The 13,624-nt window shown below is 35.5% G+C and overlaps 1 protein-coding gene across 1 annotated transcript in view; it reads right to left on the bottom strand.

Annotated features, from left to right (window-relative positions):
• The window catches only part of LOC129235282 (17-beta-hydroxysteroid dehydrogenase type 6-like), a 29,205-nt gene that overhangs the window by 4,504 nt on the left and 11,077 nt on the right, over positions 1–13,624 (bottom strand). The window contains exons 2-4 of the mRNA XM_054869002.1: positions 12,297–12,512; positions 5,594–5,776; positions 4,253–4,385 (exon numbers count right to left, since the gene is read on the bottom strand). Coding sequence (XP_054724977.1) covers positions 4,253–4,385; positions 5,594–5,776; positions 12,297–12,512 — 532 coding nt within the window. The remainder of the gene's footprint in view (positions 1–4,252; positions 4,386–5,593; positions 5,777–12,296; positions 12,513–13,624) is intronic.

The raw sequence follows: 13,624 nt of genomic DNA, 5'->3' as shown, positions 1-13,624 counted from the left end.
CCACCAGAAGGTAAATTCCGGCTGCGCTAGTGCCTGCCACGAAGTTGAATATCGTCTAAATCTTCTTAGAACTACGGTAGGTGCACAGGTATTACTGTCATTTCCCAATTGTTGCACAAGCTTGTTGCCATATAACAATATAACAACAAATATTAATAATAATGAGAATTTTGAATGAAGGTTTCTGTGAAGCAAGCATGAAATTTATTCCCTATCATTACTCTACCTTTGGGGCCGCCACATTCATGTTTTTTTTTTTTTTTTTTCAAATTTCGTATAAGTAAAGTTTTATTACTCAGTTTTTCTTTAATTATGTGCCATCTTTATAAAATTTCAGGGAATAATAAAGTAATGCTCTTTCTTGTTCTCAATGTTTTCACTCTCATTTTCTCTCCATCTATGAAACTACAAAATCAGTCTAAATTTATAAATGATTATAGACACACAGCGATCTAATTATGCTCAAATTAAAAAAAAAAAAGACTTTAACGAAGAAAGTTGCAGCAAATATTATTTAAAAGAAAAAGAGGAACCTCAGAGGGTGGACAGTCTCTTGGGAAAAGATTTTTTCTACAGCTCATAGGCGGATTTTCGGGGGTGCCAGGGGGTGCGCGGCACCCCCAACAATTTTCGTTGGATTTTCAAAGAAAATTTAAAAGAAATATATTTTATCAGGAGGAAATATATATTTCTCCTCAGGAATTGTGTAAAACAACTTATATATTTCTACAGCTAATTGCAAGTTAATTTACTTAAAAGCAAACCTAAAAAATATAATAATATGTAGCTTATTGTGTGACCCAGTCACCACTCATCGCCAGTGCGAGAGAAATTGTGCTACACGAATTAAAAGGAAGTATTTCTCCATTTAAAAAAGAAAGATGATAAATAATTGCATAAATCAAATAAAAACATTCCTTTAATTACATTTCTGTGCTGTATTTGTATTTTACTTTTATACTCTGTAATTGGGTATGTATTGGTATAACACTACAGTTTTATTTTTCTTTAAAACAACCATGGCTATTTGAGTCAAAAAATATGGCTATTGTGATATATTTCCTCAAAAACGATATAAAATCCTTACACATCATTCCAGTAAACAGTGCAATGACATCACTCTGAAATCAACTAAAACCCAACATTTCCACTGTAAAATTTCAAAAATTTCTGAAGGAGTGGGCAGGGCTATCACTGAGTTCCACTACTAAAAATAGTTGCTTTAGTTGCCTTTAATACGAGTAATAGTCTCCAAAATAGTTACTAGGTACAGAAAATATAGTTTCTAAAACAGTCTCCTATTTTTTTTTTAAATAGCATTTATATCATATTAATGCAATGAAGTGGGACAGACCTACGTGGAACAAATTTTCTCTAAACAACCTTTTTAAAGGAAAACTTGAAAAAATATTTTTCAAATTTTAGACCAACCCTGAATAAATACTATAGAAACCAACACTGACACATTCTAACATAATTTCTTATTGTCTGACTGTTAATTAAAGACAACAATAAAAGACTATGAAAAGAGCTCAAAACTTCACACTCATGATATTTCCGATCGAAAGAAAATTAGCTCTCGTTTAAAAAAAATGAATGTATAGTACGAATGAAAGAAATTAAAAACCAAAAAACAGTTTTAAAAAAAAGGGAAGAAGAAGTAGTTGTGAAAACAAAATTTTTTCAGAAATCGCGATTGCGGGCCGTGGTAGCCCGATCGGTAGAGTGTCGGATTCGGGGCCGGAGGGTCCTGGGTTCGAACCTCGATGGTCGAAGACCCACTGTCGTCATTAAAGGGGACTGGGCGACGTTAAATATGCTCGTGGTATCAATGTCCTCCAAGTGAAACGATACCTCTGGGGGTGCTAGTACTAGGTAGCTATTAGCTCCTGGGCTAGTTCTAAATTCTCATTAACTTTATGATCCGGTGATGGTGCTGCCATCTATCGGTATATAAAATAATGGAGGCAAGGCACTTAGTATGCAGTCCTCGACATAAATACAGTTGTAGTCAGTTGTGACTCTAAATAGGAATAGGAATAGGAAATCGCGATTGCAAAAACTAATAATTTACAAAAATCGCACTCGCAAAAACGATACTTTTACGAAAACCGCGATCGTAAAAACGAAACTTTTTTATACAAAAATATAATCATCACATTTTTTCTGGTCGTGAATATTTTATGACATTTCATTTTCCTACTTTTTAAAACAATTGTTTTCAAAAATTAAACGCGGTAAAACTTTTCATTTTCCCCCGGTAACTAGGGGGTCAACTTAAAAGCGATTTTGCTTTTACTTTTTTTACAATTTTTTTCTCCTAGGAGAAAAAAAAACCTAGCTTTTTTACGAATTTTAGTTACACTTACTAAAATAGTCGTCGTATTCTACAACTGATTGCAAAATAGTCGCTTTTGTCGTCAAAATAGTCGAATGCCGTCAAAGTAGCAGCTTTAGTTGCCATTTGCAGTGCTGTATCCCCCCCTCCCGATCACCTATGTTGCAATGGCGTAGCTACAGTTTCTGTCGCCCGGGGTGGTTACTCTATTTGCTACCCTTTCAACGAGACATATCTAATACATTAAAGCATTGAAAATTATCGAACTCAAAATTGAAAACTTCATTTAAGGAAGCAAAGGTACTATCTCAAAGAAATATTCTGAATTTACATCGACAATTGCAGTTAAAAGTAACGTTTGGGGGGATGGGGTTCTCTACCGAATCTTTATCAAAACTGAAGTCAGTTTTACCCTTTGGGGACGATAGAGAGTCAGTTTTTATTCGGTAATAAAGTTCCAACAATTCGTTTTCCCTACATTAACTCAGCACTGGCAAAGAAACAACTTTTACAGAAATATATTTGATATTTACATATAGAAACAGATGTTATATTACAGAAATATATTTGATATTATTTGAATATTTTCCGAAATGTAAATTTTAAAAATAAAATTTAAGTGTTAAAAAATAATTTAAGGACGTTAAGTGAATAAGGTAGGTTTAAGGGCTCACTTCAGAAATATTTCAACTTTGAACACTGAAATGACCGTTCAGTCATACCAAAACCTTACATTTCAAAAAAGGGTTTCTTTTCTCATTGAATCCAGTATTAGATTTAAAGTATGATTTCCTTATCTGATTTTTTTCACATCAAAAGTGCTGAATCGCCACCCCGAAAAGTATGCCGCTCGGGACGGACCACCCTCTTCGCCCCACCCTAGCTACGCCACTGCTGTATTGTTGCACCCCCATAATTCACAGCCTAAATCCGCCTATGCTACAGCCGCGTTTCAAGAGAAGTAGTCTTGAACCATTTTGTAAAATTTCCAAAGTTAAGGGCCAAAAAACGCAATTTTAAGCCTTTTCTTTGTTTTAGTCATGGATTTTATTGCCCCTTCTGAATTCTTTCTTGTCTATGGGAGGAGTTTAAACTCCTTAACCCCCTCCCTGTGGGCGCTACTGATAACAGATGATAAAAAGAATGTATTACAGAGATAAAAAGTTAACCTATATACTTATTTACATGAAATACTCCGCCAGCTCAGTCAATTCCAGCCGAGGACTGCTTTTTCGCGCTTATTAGCACTCATCAGCCCGGCATAGGGAATGAATGAGCTGGAGCTGGCAAACCTCCTAAGGAAGATAAGAGTGCAAAAAAAAAAAAAAAAAAAAAACAGGTAGCTAATACAGAATTAGCACTGACCAGACGAGTGACCGAAGCAATGGTTCGATTCAACTCGAATATTGAAGGCAAGGCAGGTATATTCAGTAAGTTACCGCCCTATAACCATGGCTAAGGCAGAAATACATGAAATATACGGCCGGTTCAGTCAATTCCAGCCGAAGACTGCAGTTTCGTGCTTATTAGCACTTATCAGCCCGGCATAGGAGTGACTGAGCTGGAGGTGTATTTCATGTATTTCTGCCTTAGTCCTTAGTCCTGGCTAGAGGGCGGGCGGTAACTTACTGAATATACCTGCCTTTCCTTCAATATTCGAGTTGAACCGAACTATTATTTCGGTCACTCATCAGGTCAGTACTAATTCTGCATTATCTACCAGTTTGTTTAGCACTCTAGGCTTCCTTAAGAGGTTTTCCACCTCCAGCTCAGTCACTCCTATGCCGGGCTGATGAGTGTTAATCAGCACAAAACTGCAGTCCTTGGCTGGAATTGACTGTGCTGGTGGTGTATTTCATGTATTTCTGCCTCAGCCCTGGCTATAGGGCAGTAACTTACTGAATATGTACTTACTTGTACATAGAAGGTTCAATCACTGAAACTCCAACATTCCACTTCAACATCTCCCTCCGTAATCCATCAGCGAATGACACCAAAGCATGCTTAGTCATTGAGTATGACACAAATCCTGGATACGTTACATGTCCTATAAAAGAGAAAATAAGAGTATCTATCATTTCTTCATTTCCTTAAAGTCACAAATAATGGGACTTTTCCGTGCAGCTGCTGAGAAAGAAAGGCTCCCAAATGGGAAGGAGGTTTGACTTGGCTTTGATACATGGCAGATCACCTTCTCAGTCCACAATTTTGTGCCTCAGAGTCAGACTGACGTAAGTCCAAAAACTGCGATTTTCAGTTTATTGTTATGTAGAATTCTATTCCGCATCGAGCCATGTGAACGTAATTCTGAAAAAAAAAACATCCTTTGTGATTTTATAGCAGTATTAAAAGAACGTGCGTTCCATCTCATGCACGCGCCAGACAAAAGTTTTTCCTCTCTCCTCTATAATTGCAATGAGTATGTGACTTACGTTGTTCTGGCTCTGAGGTACATAATTCAGGCGTTGTTCATGGGAAGAAGGTCTGAACTCTGAACTTTGCATTCATAGTATCTGCTCGTGACCGACCACAGGACGTTCAGATCCACGGATTTAACGAAAAGGCACTCCGCGCGTATAGGGATTGGGTGGTGTCAGGCTCCGAACCTGCACTCTAGGGTGGTTAAAAAAACTTTTTTTTCAGCTAGAATCCAGGACACCCCCTATTTTTTTTAGATTTGCTAATAGTATTATGCTGTAAAAGTTTCAGCTTCTTACTCAATGACACTTTAACTTAACATTAGCCGTAGCATAAAAAATGCCACAAATTTAGAAACGTTTAATTTCCCCAGCTGTTTTTTTTAATAGTTTTTTTATTGCCATGTATATGCATATTACTAATGTACATTATAATATGTAGCATTGTTTTTTCAGTTCAATGTATTTTTTTAACCTACCTCCCCATACTTATGAAGTTTGGGGGAGGGGCTGGAGCACCCTCTTTCAATTGAAATAGGAAGCTAAAATTCTTTTAGTACATTACCATCCACAAGTTTCAAAATATTAAGGGGTGTCCTGTTATCTAGGAGAAACTTTTTTTTACATGTATTTTTGAACCATCCTACTGCACACCTCCGGTTTCAAATTCGATGTCCTACTAGACAATTCTGCCCATGTGGCACATGGAAAATGTATTTTAAAAGACAAATGAAACATTTGCCACACACGAAAGGATACATCTGGTACTAAAGACAGCATTTCATATAGTGAGAACGATTATAGAAAAAAAAAAAACATTTAGACTCTTTTAACTCACCTGCTACACTAGCAACAATTACCACGCGTCCTTTCGAACGCCGCAGCAGAGGTAAAAACGCTTTAGTTACTCTCACGGTTCCCAAAACGTTGACATTGAACATGTGCTCAATGACGGACATGCTGCACCATTCAAGTTCTGAAAATATAGCGACTCCGGCATTGTTGACCACACACCAAAGATCTGAAAAGAGAGCAAACTAAAATGGTCGCATGAGCTGGATTGAAAATGAAATCATTGCATATGAGCATACCACACAGAAAATAAAATTTTAATGTGTAACAAAATCTGCAATATTTTGCGTGAATGTTAAGCATAATATTCTCATTTTCATGAAATGTATGATTTGCTTAGAGGTCATGTCCTACATTTCAAAGACATGCAACCAGTGTAGTCATTATTTAAAATCTATTTAGAAAGAAACTAATTGCACTTAAAATTTTGTTTCTGTTAAATATTTCTTAGTAGAAATTTAAAAATTAGCAACATACCACTACTACAATCGAATACATTCAACGTTTAAAAGCAGAAATTTTCAATAAAAGTTGTATGCACGTGCTACAAGATTAAAGAACCTACTGTTCTTTAGTGCAAGACAATAGAATTTTCACATTTTATGGACACTGCCAGGATTAGCTGAAAATGCGGAATGTAACTCACGTTTAGCTCTATTTTAAGTCATTTTTAGCACTTCTTAATTTCAATTTTGTAAGCTAATTTATACATATCTATACATATAATAAAATAAGTTTCTTGTCGGGGGATAAGTTATACAACATCCCCGATCTTAAGACCATCTCGACAGCAGCCCCGGCCCCCGGCTCCTGGGGTAGGGACCATAGCGACCGCCTAGTGCGGTAGATTTTAGGGGCGGCAAACTTCGAAGTTGACACATTGAAAAAAAAAAAATAGTATGAATATCTGTTTTGGCGCCATAAGATTCACTGCTTCAATGCTAAAAAAATAATAATTTAGAGTGTGTACCAGTGCTTGGATATGCAAAACATAGTTCAGAATTTAACAAAACATTCAACTTAATTTTAGAGGTGGCAATTTGCGTGATTTAAAAGTTTTTTGAATATATTAATATTAATATCTGTTTCAGTGTCATACGATGCATTACTTTAATAATAAACGAGCTGATATGTGCATCACATAACTTCCTTTTACACCAGTTTAATGTTATTTCTCCATTATTGCAATTTTAATGTGATTCAATAGTTAACTCTTTAAATATCACCGACAGTAGCCAAATTAAAACCAAATTTAACAAAAAAAAACGCCAAATTAGTCGCTAATTTGACGACACAACTTAGCGACCGAAAGATTGCGATCTATCACCAAGTGTCCGACAAACACTACTTGAGTTTGCATTGAAATTAACAATGATTTCGCCCCAAAAAAGAGCATAAGACCCCTTTAGAAGCACCCGAATGCAACCAAAAGGGAAGGTGCACAACTAGACCCCACTAGGAGTCTACGTACCAAATTTCAACTTTCTAGGACATACCGTTCTTGAGTTCTGCGACATACATACGCACATACGTACATACGCACATACAGACGTCAGGAGAAAACTCGTTGTAATTAACTCGGGAAACGTCAAAATGGATATTTCGGGCGTTTATACGTTCTTAGGTATAAATGCACGTGTGGTCGGATCGAATAAAAAAAAACTCAACATTCATTGGGGGGTGAGCAAAATGGAAATTAAAGCCGATTTTTGAGTGAAAATTTTTTTGGGAATACAATACTTCCTTTTTTGCAAAAGGAAGTAAAAAGACAATTTAAAGTGTATGCCAGTGCTTGGATATGCAAAACCCGATTATTTAACAAGAAACTCGCTTTAGTTTTAAGTACTTTACTATTATTTTTATTTTGTTAATACATTATTGTTTTATTTTATTATTACTACAGAGGCGGAGCAGCACTTGTCATCGCCTAGGGCGGCAGAGCTACTAGAGCCGGCTCTGCTCGACCGCTAAAGCAATGAATCAAGTGACTCGCTATATAGCAATCACAAAGACAATAAAGTGAGAAGCATCAACCCACGGCAAAGCTAGTTCAATAAGTTATCTTGATTTCTCAAGAACAAAATCTAATAAAAACGTGCAGGATTGAAAAATGAATTTCGTTAATAACAGATTTTTCCTATGTTTCACTCGTACAAGGCATTCTTTGTTTTGAGTTAGTTTGAAGCACCTATGTATATAGAGAAAAAATATTTTAACTCTCATGCAAACACGTCGAGTTTGAAAAAAGTTGAATAGTAAAATAAGAAATAACTACTTAAAATTGCACAAACATTTCACATTTCTGGAGACACGTGTTTCGGGGTTACAAGAAACCCCTTTTCCAATGCAAAACAATTGAACTTATGGATGAAAAGACAACTTATTTTTCGTCGAGTTGTTTAAATGTATCATTTTAGAAAAGAATGTTACTTTTTTTGAACTAGAGCGGATATGTTTTGTGCAGCTATCTGGCATCCTCTCGTCTTTCCGCTGTATTTCCTCAAAGATTTTGCCGTGATTGCCCACTGACTTTTATTATCTGAACGAATGTTTACTGAAAGAACAATTCATTTGAAAAGAATCGCTTCCTATTGTAAAACAATTGATGTGTGAAATGCAGTGAGACTAAGTTTTTGTCGATACTACTGAAAATTTTAACGTCATTTTTACGAAGACGTCATTTTTCTTATCATTGCATCACATTTGCCCAGTCTAGTTATGGAGAGGGAAAGAAAGTAAGGAATACGAATGAATGTATAGGGTCGTGCTATACATTACAAAAATAATGGCCCGATTTGAAAGCACCATAGGCACTTCCCTACAGATACAGTGGAAGACTTACTATGTCGTAATTTGCGAGAGGCCTCACGACCATGGGGTCCCAAAAGGAGATTCCAAAGTGGCCATGATAATTGCTAAATTATATAGTTTAGTGATGCTCAAAAGGGCGACAACAATCAATTGCGACTGGCCTCTGAACCTGTAAATCCGAGACTGCATAGATAACAGTAAAGTACAAAAAAAAAAATAAATAAATAAATAAATAAATAAATAAATAAATAAAATAAAATAATAATAAAAAAATTAAAAAAAATATTCACATATATATATAGTAGCGGATGATCGAGTAACGCTGACGTCATCAACACTGAAACTCGCGCCACGGCATGATAATTTGATAGTATGCTAATGTTCGACATGCAGGGAAATGCTTTATTTTGACGAGGCTGAACTGGATCCGGTAACTTGACTGTTTTACTGGTACGACTGTGTCATTTCAGGGGAATGAAGAAACGAAAAAGGGGTCAACAGAATGAACGCTATCTACAACAAATCAGGGTTAATCCACTGGAGTTAGGGTTAAAATTTCGAGTATCAAAATATCACTAAACAGGCAATTGCTTCGTTAAAATGTCGAAGAATAGAAGCAATTTTCACCCGTCATACCTTGACAGGCGACTTTCTAGTTTAAAATGTTCACCTTTGGTTGCACGGCGTGAGGATACCATGCACTCGTTCCATGTGATTTCGCATTCCTGAGAAACTGCATTTAAAGTTCGAATAAATAGGGGGATGCCCTTCAATTTCTCAATTTGTCGAATGACAAAATAAGAGTCTAATAAAAATGGACATTCGGGCACTTAAAAAAACTGCACTATTTCAATTATATCTCCCAATTTGCCGAACATTCAGGCAAAATTTGTCGAATAAACACATTGTTAGGAGGCAGAATTTTCTTCCGTGACCTCCATCCTGAGTCAGGGCCGCGCCAAGCCTGATCGGCGCCGTCGTGCAAATATGTTTTGAGCGCCTTTATGCAGTGGCGTTCGGGGAAAATATAGTTAACATTTATAGTCAGGTTTTGTAGACAAATATATGATGGAAAAAACTGCGTTTGGCATTTAATTAATCGTCTTAATCGTTCTAAGAATTAGGACCAACAATGAAGGTTTTGAAAATGCGTTTTACTTTTTTCGTGAACTTTCAAGTGTTCACTTAGGTGATTCCAGTCGTCAAACCCAGATGTACTTAGTTTTACATTACTACTATCACTAAATACTTTACAACAAAAACAAAAGACACAATTTTTTTCTGTAAAATATATTAACCAATCTCTCTTCAGTTTTTCATTGTTTGGCAAGATCCGACAAAAGTATGTTTCAGAAAATTTACGTGCGCTTTTGTCTTTTGGATAATTGAAATTGGAAACAAGGTTTTTGTAATATCTAGGGCCATTTTCTATCAAGACTTGTACTTGGGATGGTAATAATGGATTTGGCCATAGCCCAGGATCATCAGGGACTGGCAAAAACGTATCGTCCGAAGAAATATTCTACTTGACAGTTATTCCAATGTTTCAACTGTATTGGAAAGTAATTCTCGAATCAAAACGGTTTCTAACTCATTCTGATTATTTGGTTCATTTGGTACTTCCAATGGTAACTTAGACGTTGATGTGCTACAACCACTAGAAGTGTTAATTTGGATATCCTCAGATTTTTGGAAAAACTGATCAATTTTAAAGTTATGATTTTTTTTTAGGTCCTCTTCTCGTTTTCTTTTCTTCAGTAAATTTTGGTAACCAGACAATTTTTTTTTGTGTGTGTTTTTCATCTGACATCTGGGAAAGGAAAGGAATAAATGAAAGGGAAAAGAAAATTAGAGCAAATAACTATTGCAAGAACGGCTGAATAACATTTTTTTTCCACTCAGAAAGTCACTGCTTGAAATTTTTTGCATTAATTCTGAAAGACTGAGTATCGTTACTAGCTCGTGTTATCCACTACAGTTATTTGTAACGTTCCCTCCCTAAAAACTGTGCACTTCCCCAAATGTCGATTTTAAGCTCTTTCATACATAACATTTTAATTTCATTCTTTTCAAAATGATTATTAACAATTTTTGCTTTATTATGAACGCAGCGCACTTAATTTAATATCTCGAAATATTTACTTCGTTGTAAGCGTTAAACTATGAAGAATCTTCAATTTTACAAGCTCAAACCATAATAGATTTTTTCACAAATGATTTTTATCGCTCCACCTAACGATAATTTCTTGATCGTCTATTCATACATTAGTTTATTTTTTATTCAAAAAAACATTTAAAATGTGTGTGAAACCAGAGCTGTGTATTTTCTGCGGGTGGAAAAATTTACGCAATAAAAAGACAAAAAAATTTCAGTTATTTTAAAAACTGCTTCAGGGATTTTTTAGGAAGAATTTTCCCCCTCTCTTTTTCCGTTAAGGCTAAAATCGGTATATGACAAACTTTTATTTTGAAATACAGTGTGCGTTTTTATTTCATATCTCGAAGTTTTTTCGAGTTCAGTAACTACACTAAAATGCTAATGCGTTTTGGAAAGAGAAAATATTTGGAGTATTAAAGTTAAACATCACTCTAAATATCTCTCTAAATTCTAATTGATGAATAATTAATTAAATATGAATGTTTGTCAAAACATGACACTAGGTTACTGATTGTATTTCTGAAATGACGTGCAGTAATTTAGAGGATATTCCACCTTAAACCTTAAAATTGAAATTATTTCCAGTAAAACCAATATTTATAAAATACGGAACCGTTAAAAAAGGCATTGAATTTGAAATCTAAATCAAATACATTATCTTTCCATAGCTCTTTTTTTAATTTGATACACAAATACATAACAGATTAAAAGGGGAGAAGGGAAGAATCGAGTTATTATGGTCAAGTCGTTACTTTTCTGAACTAAAAAATTAGTCTAAGTTATAATCCACAATATATAAATATTACGCACAGGACAATAATATGAAAATATGCTCACCGTATAATAGCACAAAGCAGGGGAAATCACAAAAAGACTAATTGCAAAAATTATAGCACAACATATTCATTGCAAGAACCAAAATGGAGAAATGCAAATTTGTTGCGCCTCATACGCTCAATCTAATGCAAGATACTCCATGACTCAATCTTATGTTCTACGCAGACTTACCAAAAAAGCATTCACGGCTCCACATTAGGAAGAAAAATGTTAACGTATACATTGATTAGCTATTAGCATCACATTTTTTTCAGTGCAAAGTGCAATACATTACGCTTTTGCATAGCATGTTTAGACACAACAAGGCAATAATTTCTCTTGTTAGATAGGCTGCGAGACGGGTCGCTTGTTTCACTGAACAGTATAATTTCACCCCCACCATTAGATACAATGAAAAGTTCAATTTTAATTTTGGTCGGAATTTTTTTTCTCTCCCATTTAGAGCATTTTCGATCGGTAGAGCTCGGAGCCTTTTCGACTCTGGTGCACTCGTGCGCCGCACGTCCTTGCACTCACATAGGGGCGGCGCGGCCCTGTCCTGAGTATCGTTGGTTAACCTACAATGAAGCTGCGTGGAAAGTACTGGCTGCATCTATGCAGAGCTTAACAGTTAAAACTTTCTGTGTTCTATTAATCATTAAAATCCGTACAGTTTTGAAAGCGCAGATAAACCAAACTTAATGCCAACTCATCAATAAAATAAAATAAAATAAAATAAAACTTGAAATATGTGGTAAACCTTTATCAAAATCAAGTGTTAAGTTTACCAAAAAATATGGCTAAATCAAAATTGGTTGAACAAGGGCCCCGCGGGCCAGGTACATCAGGCCCTGAATAAGAAATTTTTTTTCCCGGTTTAAAACGTAAACATTCATTCTTTTACCTTTATCTCCCAAATCTCCTTCAACGGAACGTACAACAGCTTGGACCTGATCGTGTTTGGTAACATCCAATTTCAGGACTTTGATGTGTCCAGAATCGGACATTTGCTCCAGTTCTTGTGCTCCTTCACTATCTTCAGAAAGACAACCAGCATACACATAGAATCCAGATGCAACTAAGCGTTTTGCTAAGCCGAGACCAAATCCGGTGTCACAACCTAAAATAGGAAAAGAGGCTCTAATCAACAGCAAACATAAAAAGTAGCTGTTTACTTTTGTGCAGATATCAGGAATGAGAAAATTAATCAACGAACAAGCGCAAACTGCACGACTTTTTTTAGACTTGCTGAAAAATTAGTTTTTGTTATCCGCTTTTTAGACACATCGAATAGAATTAATACATTAGTAAAATTAAGTGACTTCTTACAAACCACATAGGAACTATAAAAAAGTGTCAAAAAGTCATGCTTTGTATGTAAAAACAAATGCAAATGTGACGACCAGTATCAGGCTCTGGGTCCAGCTGAGGCTGATCCTAGTTAATTAGTCCCCAATGAAGATCAATGGCCCTCTTAAAGCTATCTACCCCGTTGCTCATCACAGCCTCTTCCGGTAAGCTACTCCAAGAACCCACAACTCTACTAAATAAGCAATTTTTCCCAATTTTCAAGTTAGCCTGAGATATGAATAGCTTAAAACAATGACAACTTGTCCTGCTTTCCGTGCAAAAATTTAACCCATTAACATCTTTCATTTTGATAAATTTAAACTGCTGAATCATGTCCCCTCTGACTCTCCTTTGCTCCAGGCCTTACTATATATTAGTAAGTCTTTAAGTCTAGTATCATATTCTAAATCTGAAAGTCCCCTTACTAGTCTAGATACCTTAAAGTACAAATCCAGCAGTAAAATTCGTACAATAGTGAAGCTCAACTTGTTTAAACTTTTATGCAAGTTTTTTAATTATTGAAGTACTTATGAATGGAATTGTATTTTTACTTCAGTAAATTTAGAGGGAGAAACGTTGAACAATACCAATTAATGAACTTAAAGTTAACTTTAATAATAGATACAAGTCATCCAGCAAAGGCATTTTTCTGCGTGCGAATAAACATTTCTAAACATAAAAAAACAATGGTGCAGTAATGATCTCGGGATCATAGAAAAATAAGGAATTACTAGTGCAGCGACATATAAGAGTCACCCCTTCTATTGTGAATTGTAAAAAACCTACTCAAATATCAAAGAGAAATCATATCGCACCCCGGCAAAGAAAGTGCCACAACTCAATATTTAGGAAAAACGTAGGGAAAGTGGGGCAAGGTGAAAT

Source organism: Uloborus diversus, chromosome 2, assembly GCF_026930045.1.
Source record: "Uloborus diversus isolate 005 chromosome 2, Udiv.v.3.1, whole genome shotgun sequence".
NCBI classification, from domain to species: Eukaryota; Metazoa; Arthropoda; class Arachnida; order Araneae; family Uloboridae; genus Uloborus; species Uloborus diversus.
The sequence above is the reverse complement of the archived record's forward strand: the minus strand, read 5'-3'. Positions and strand labels throughout refer to the sequence as shown.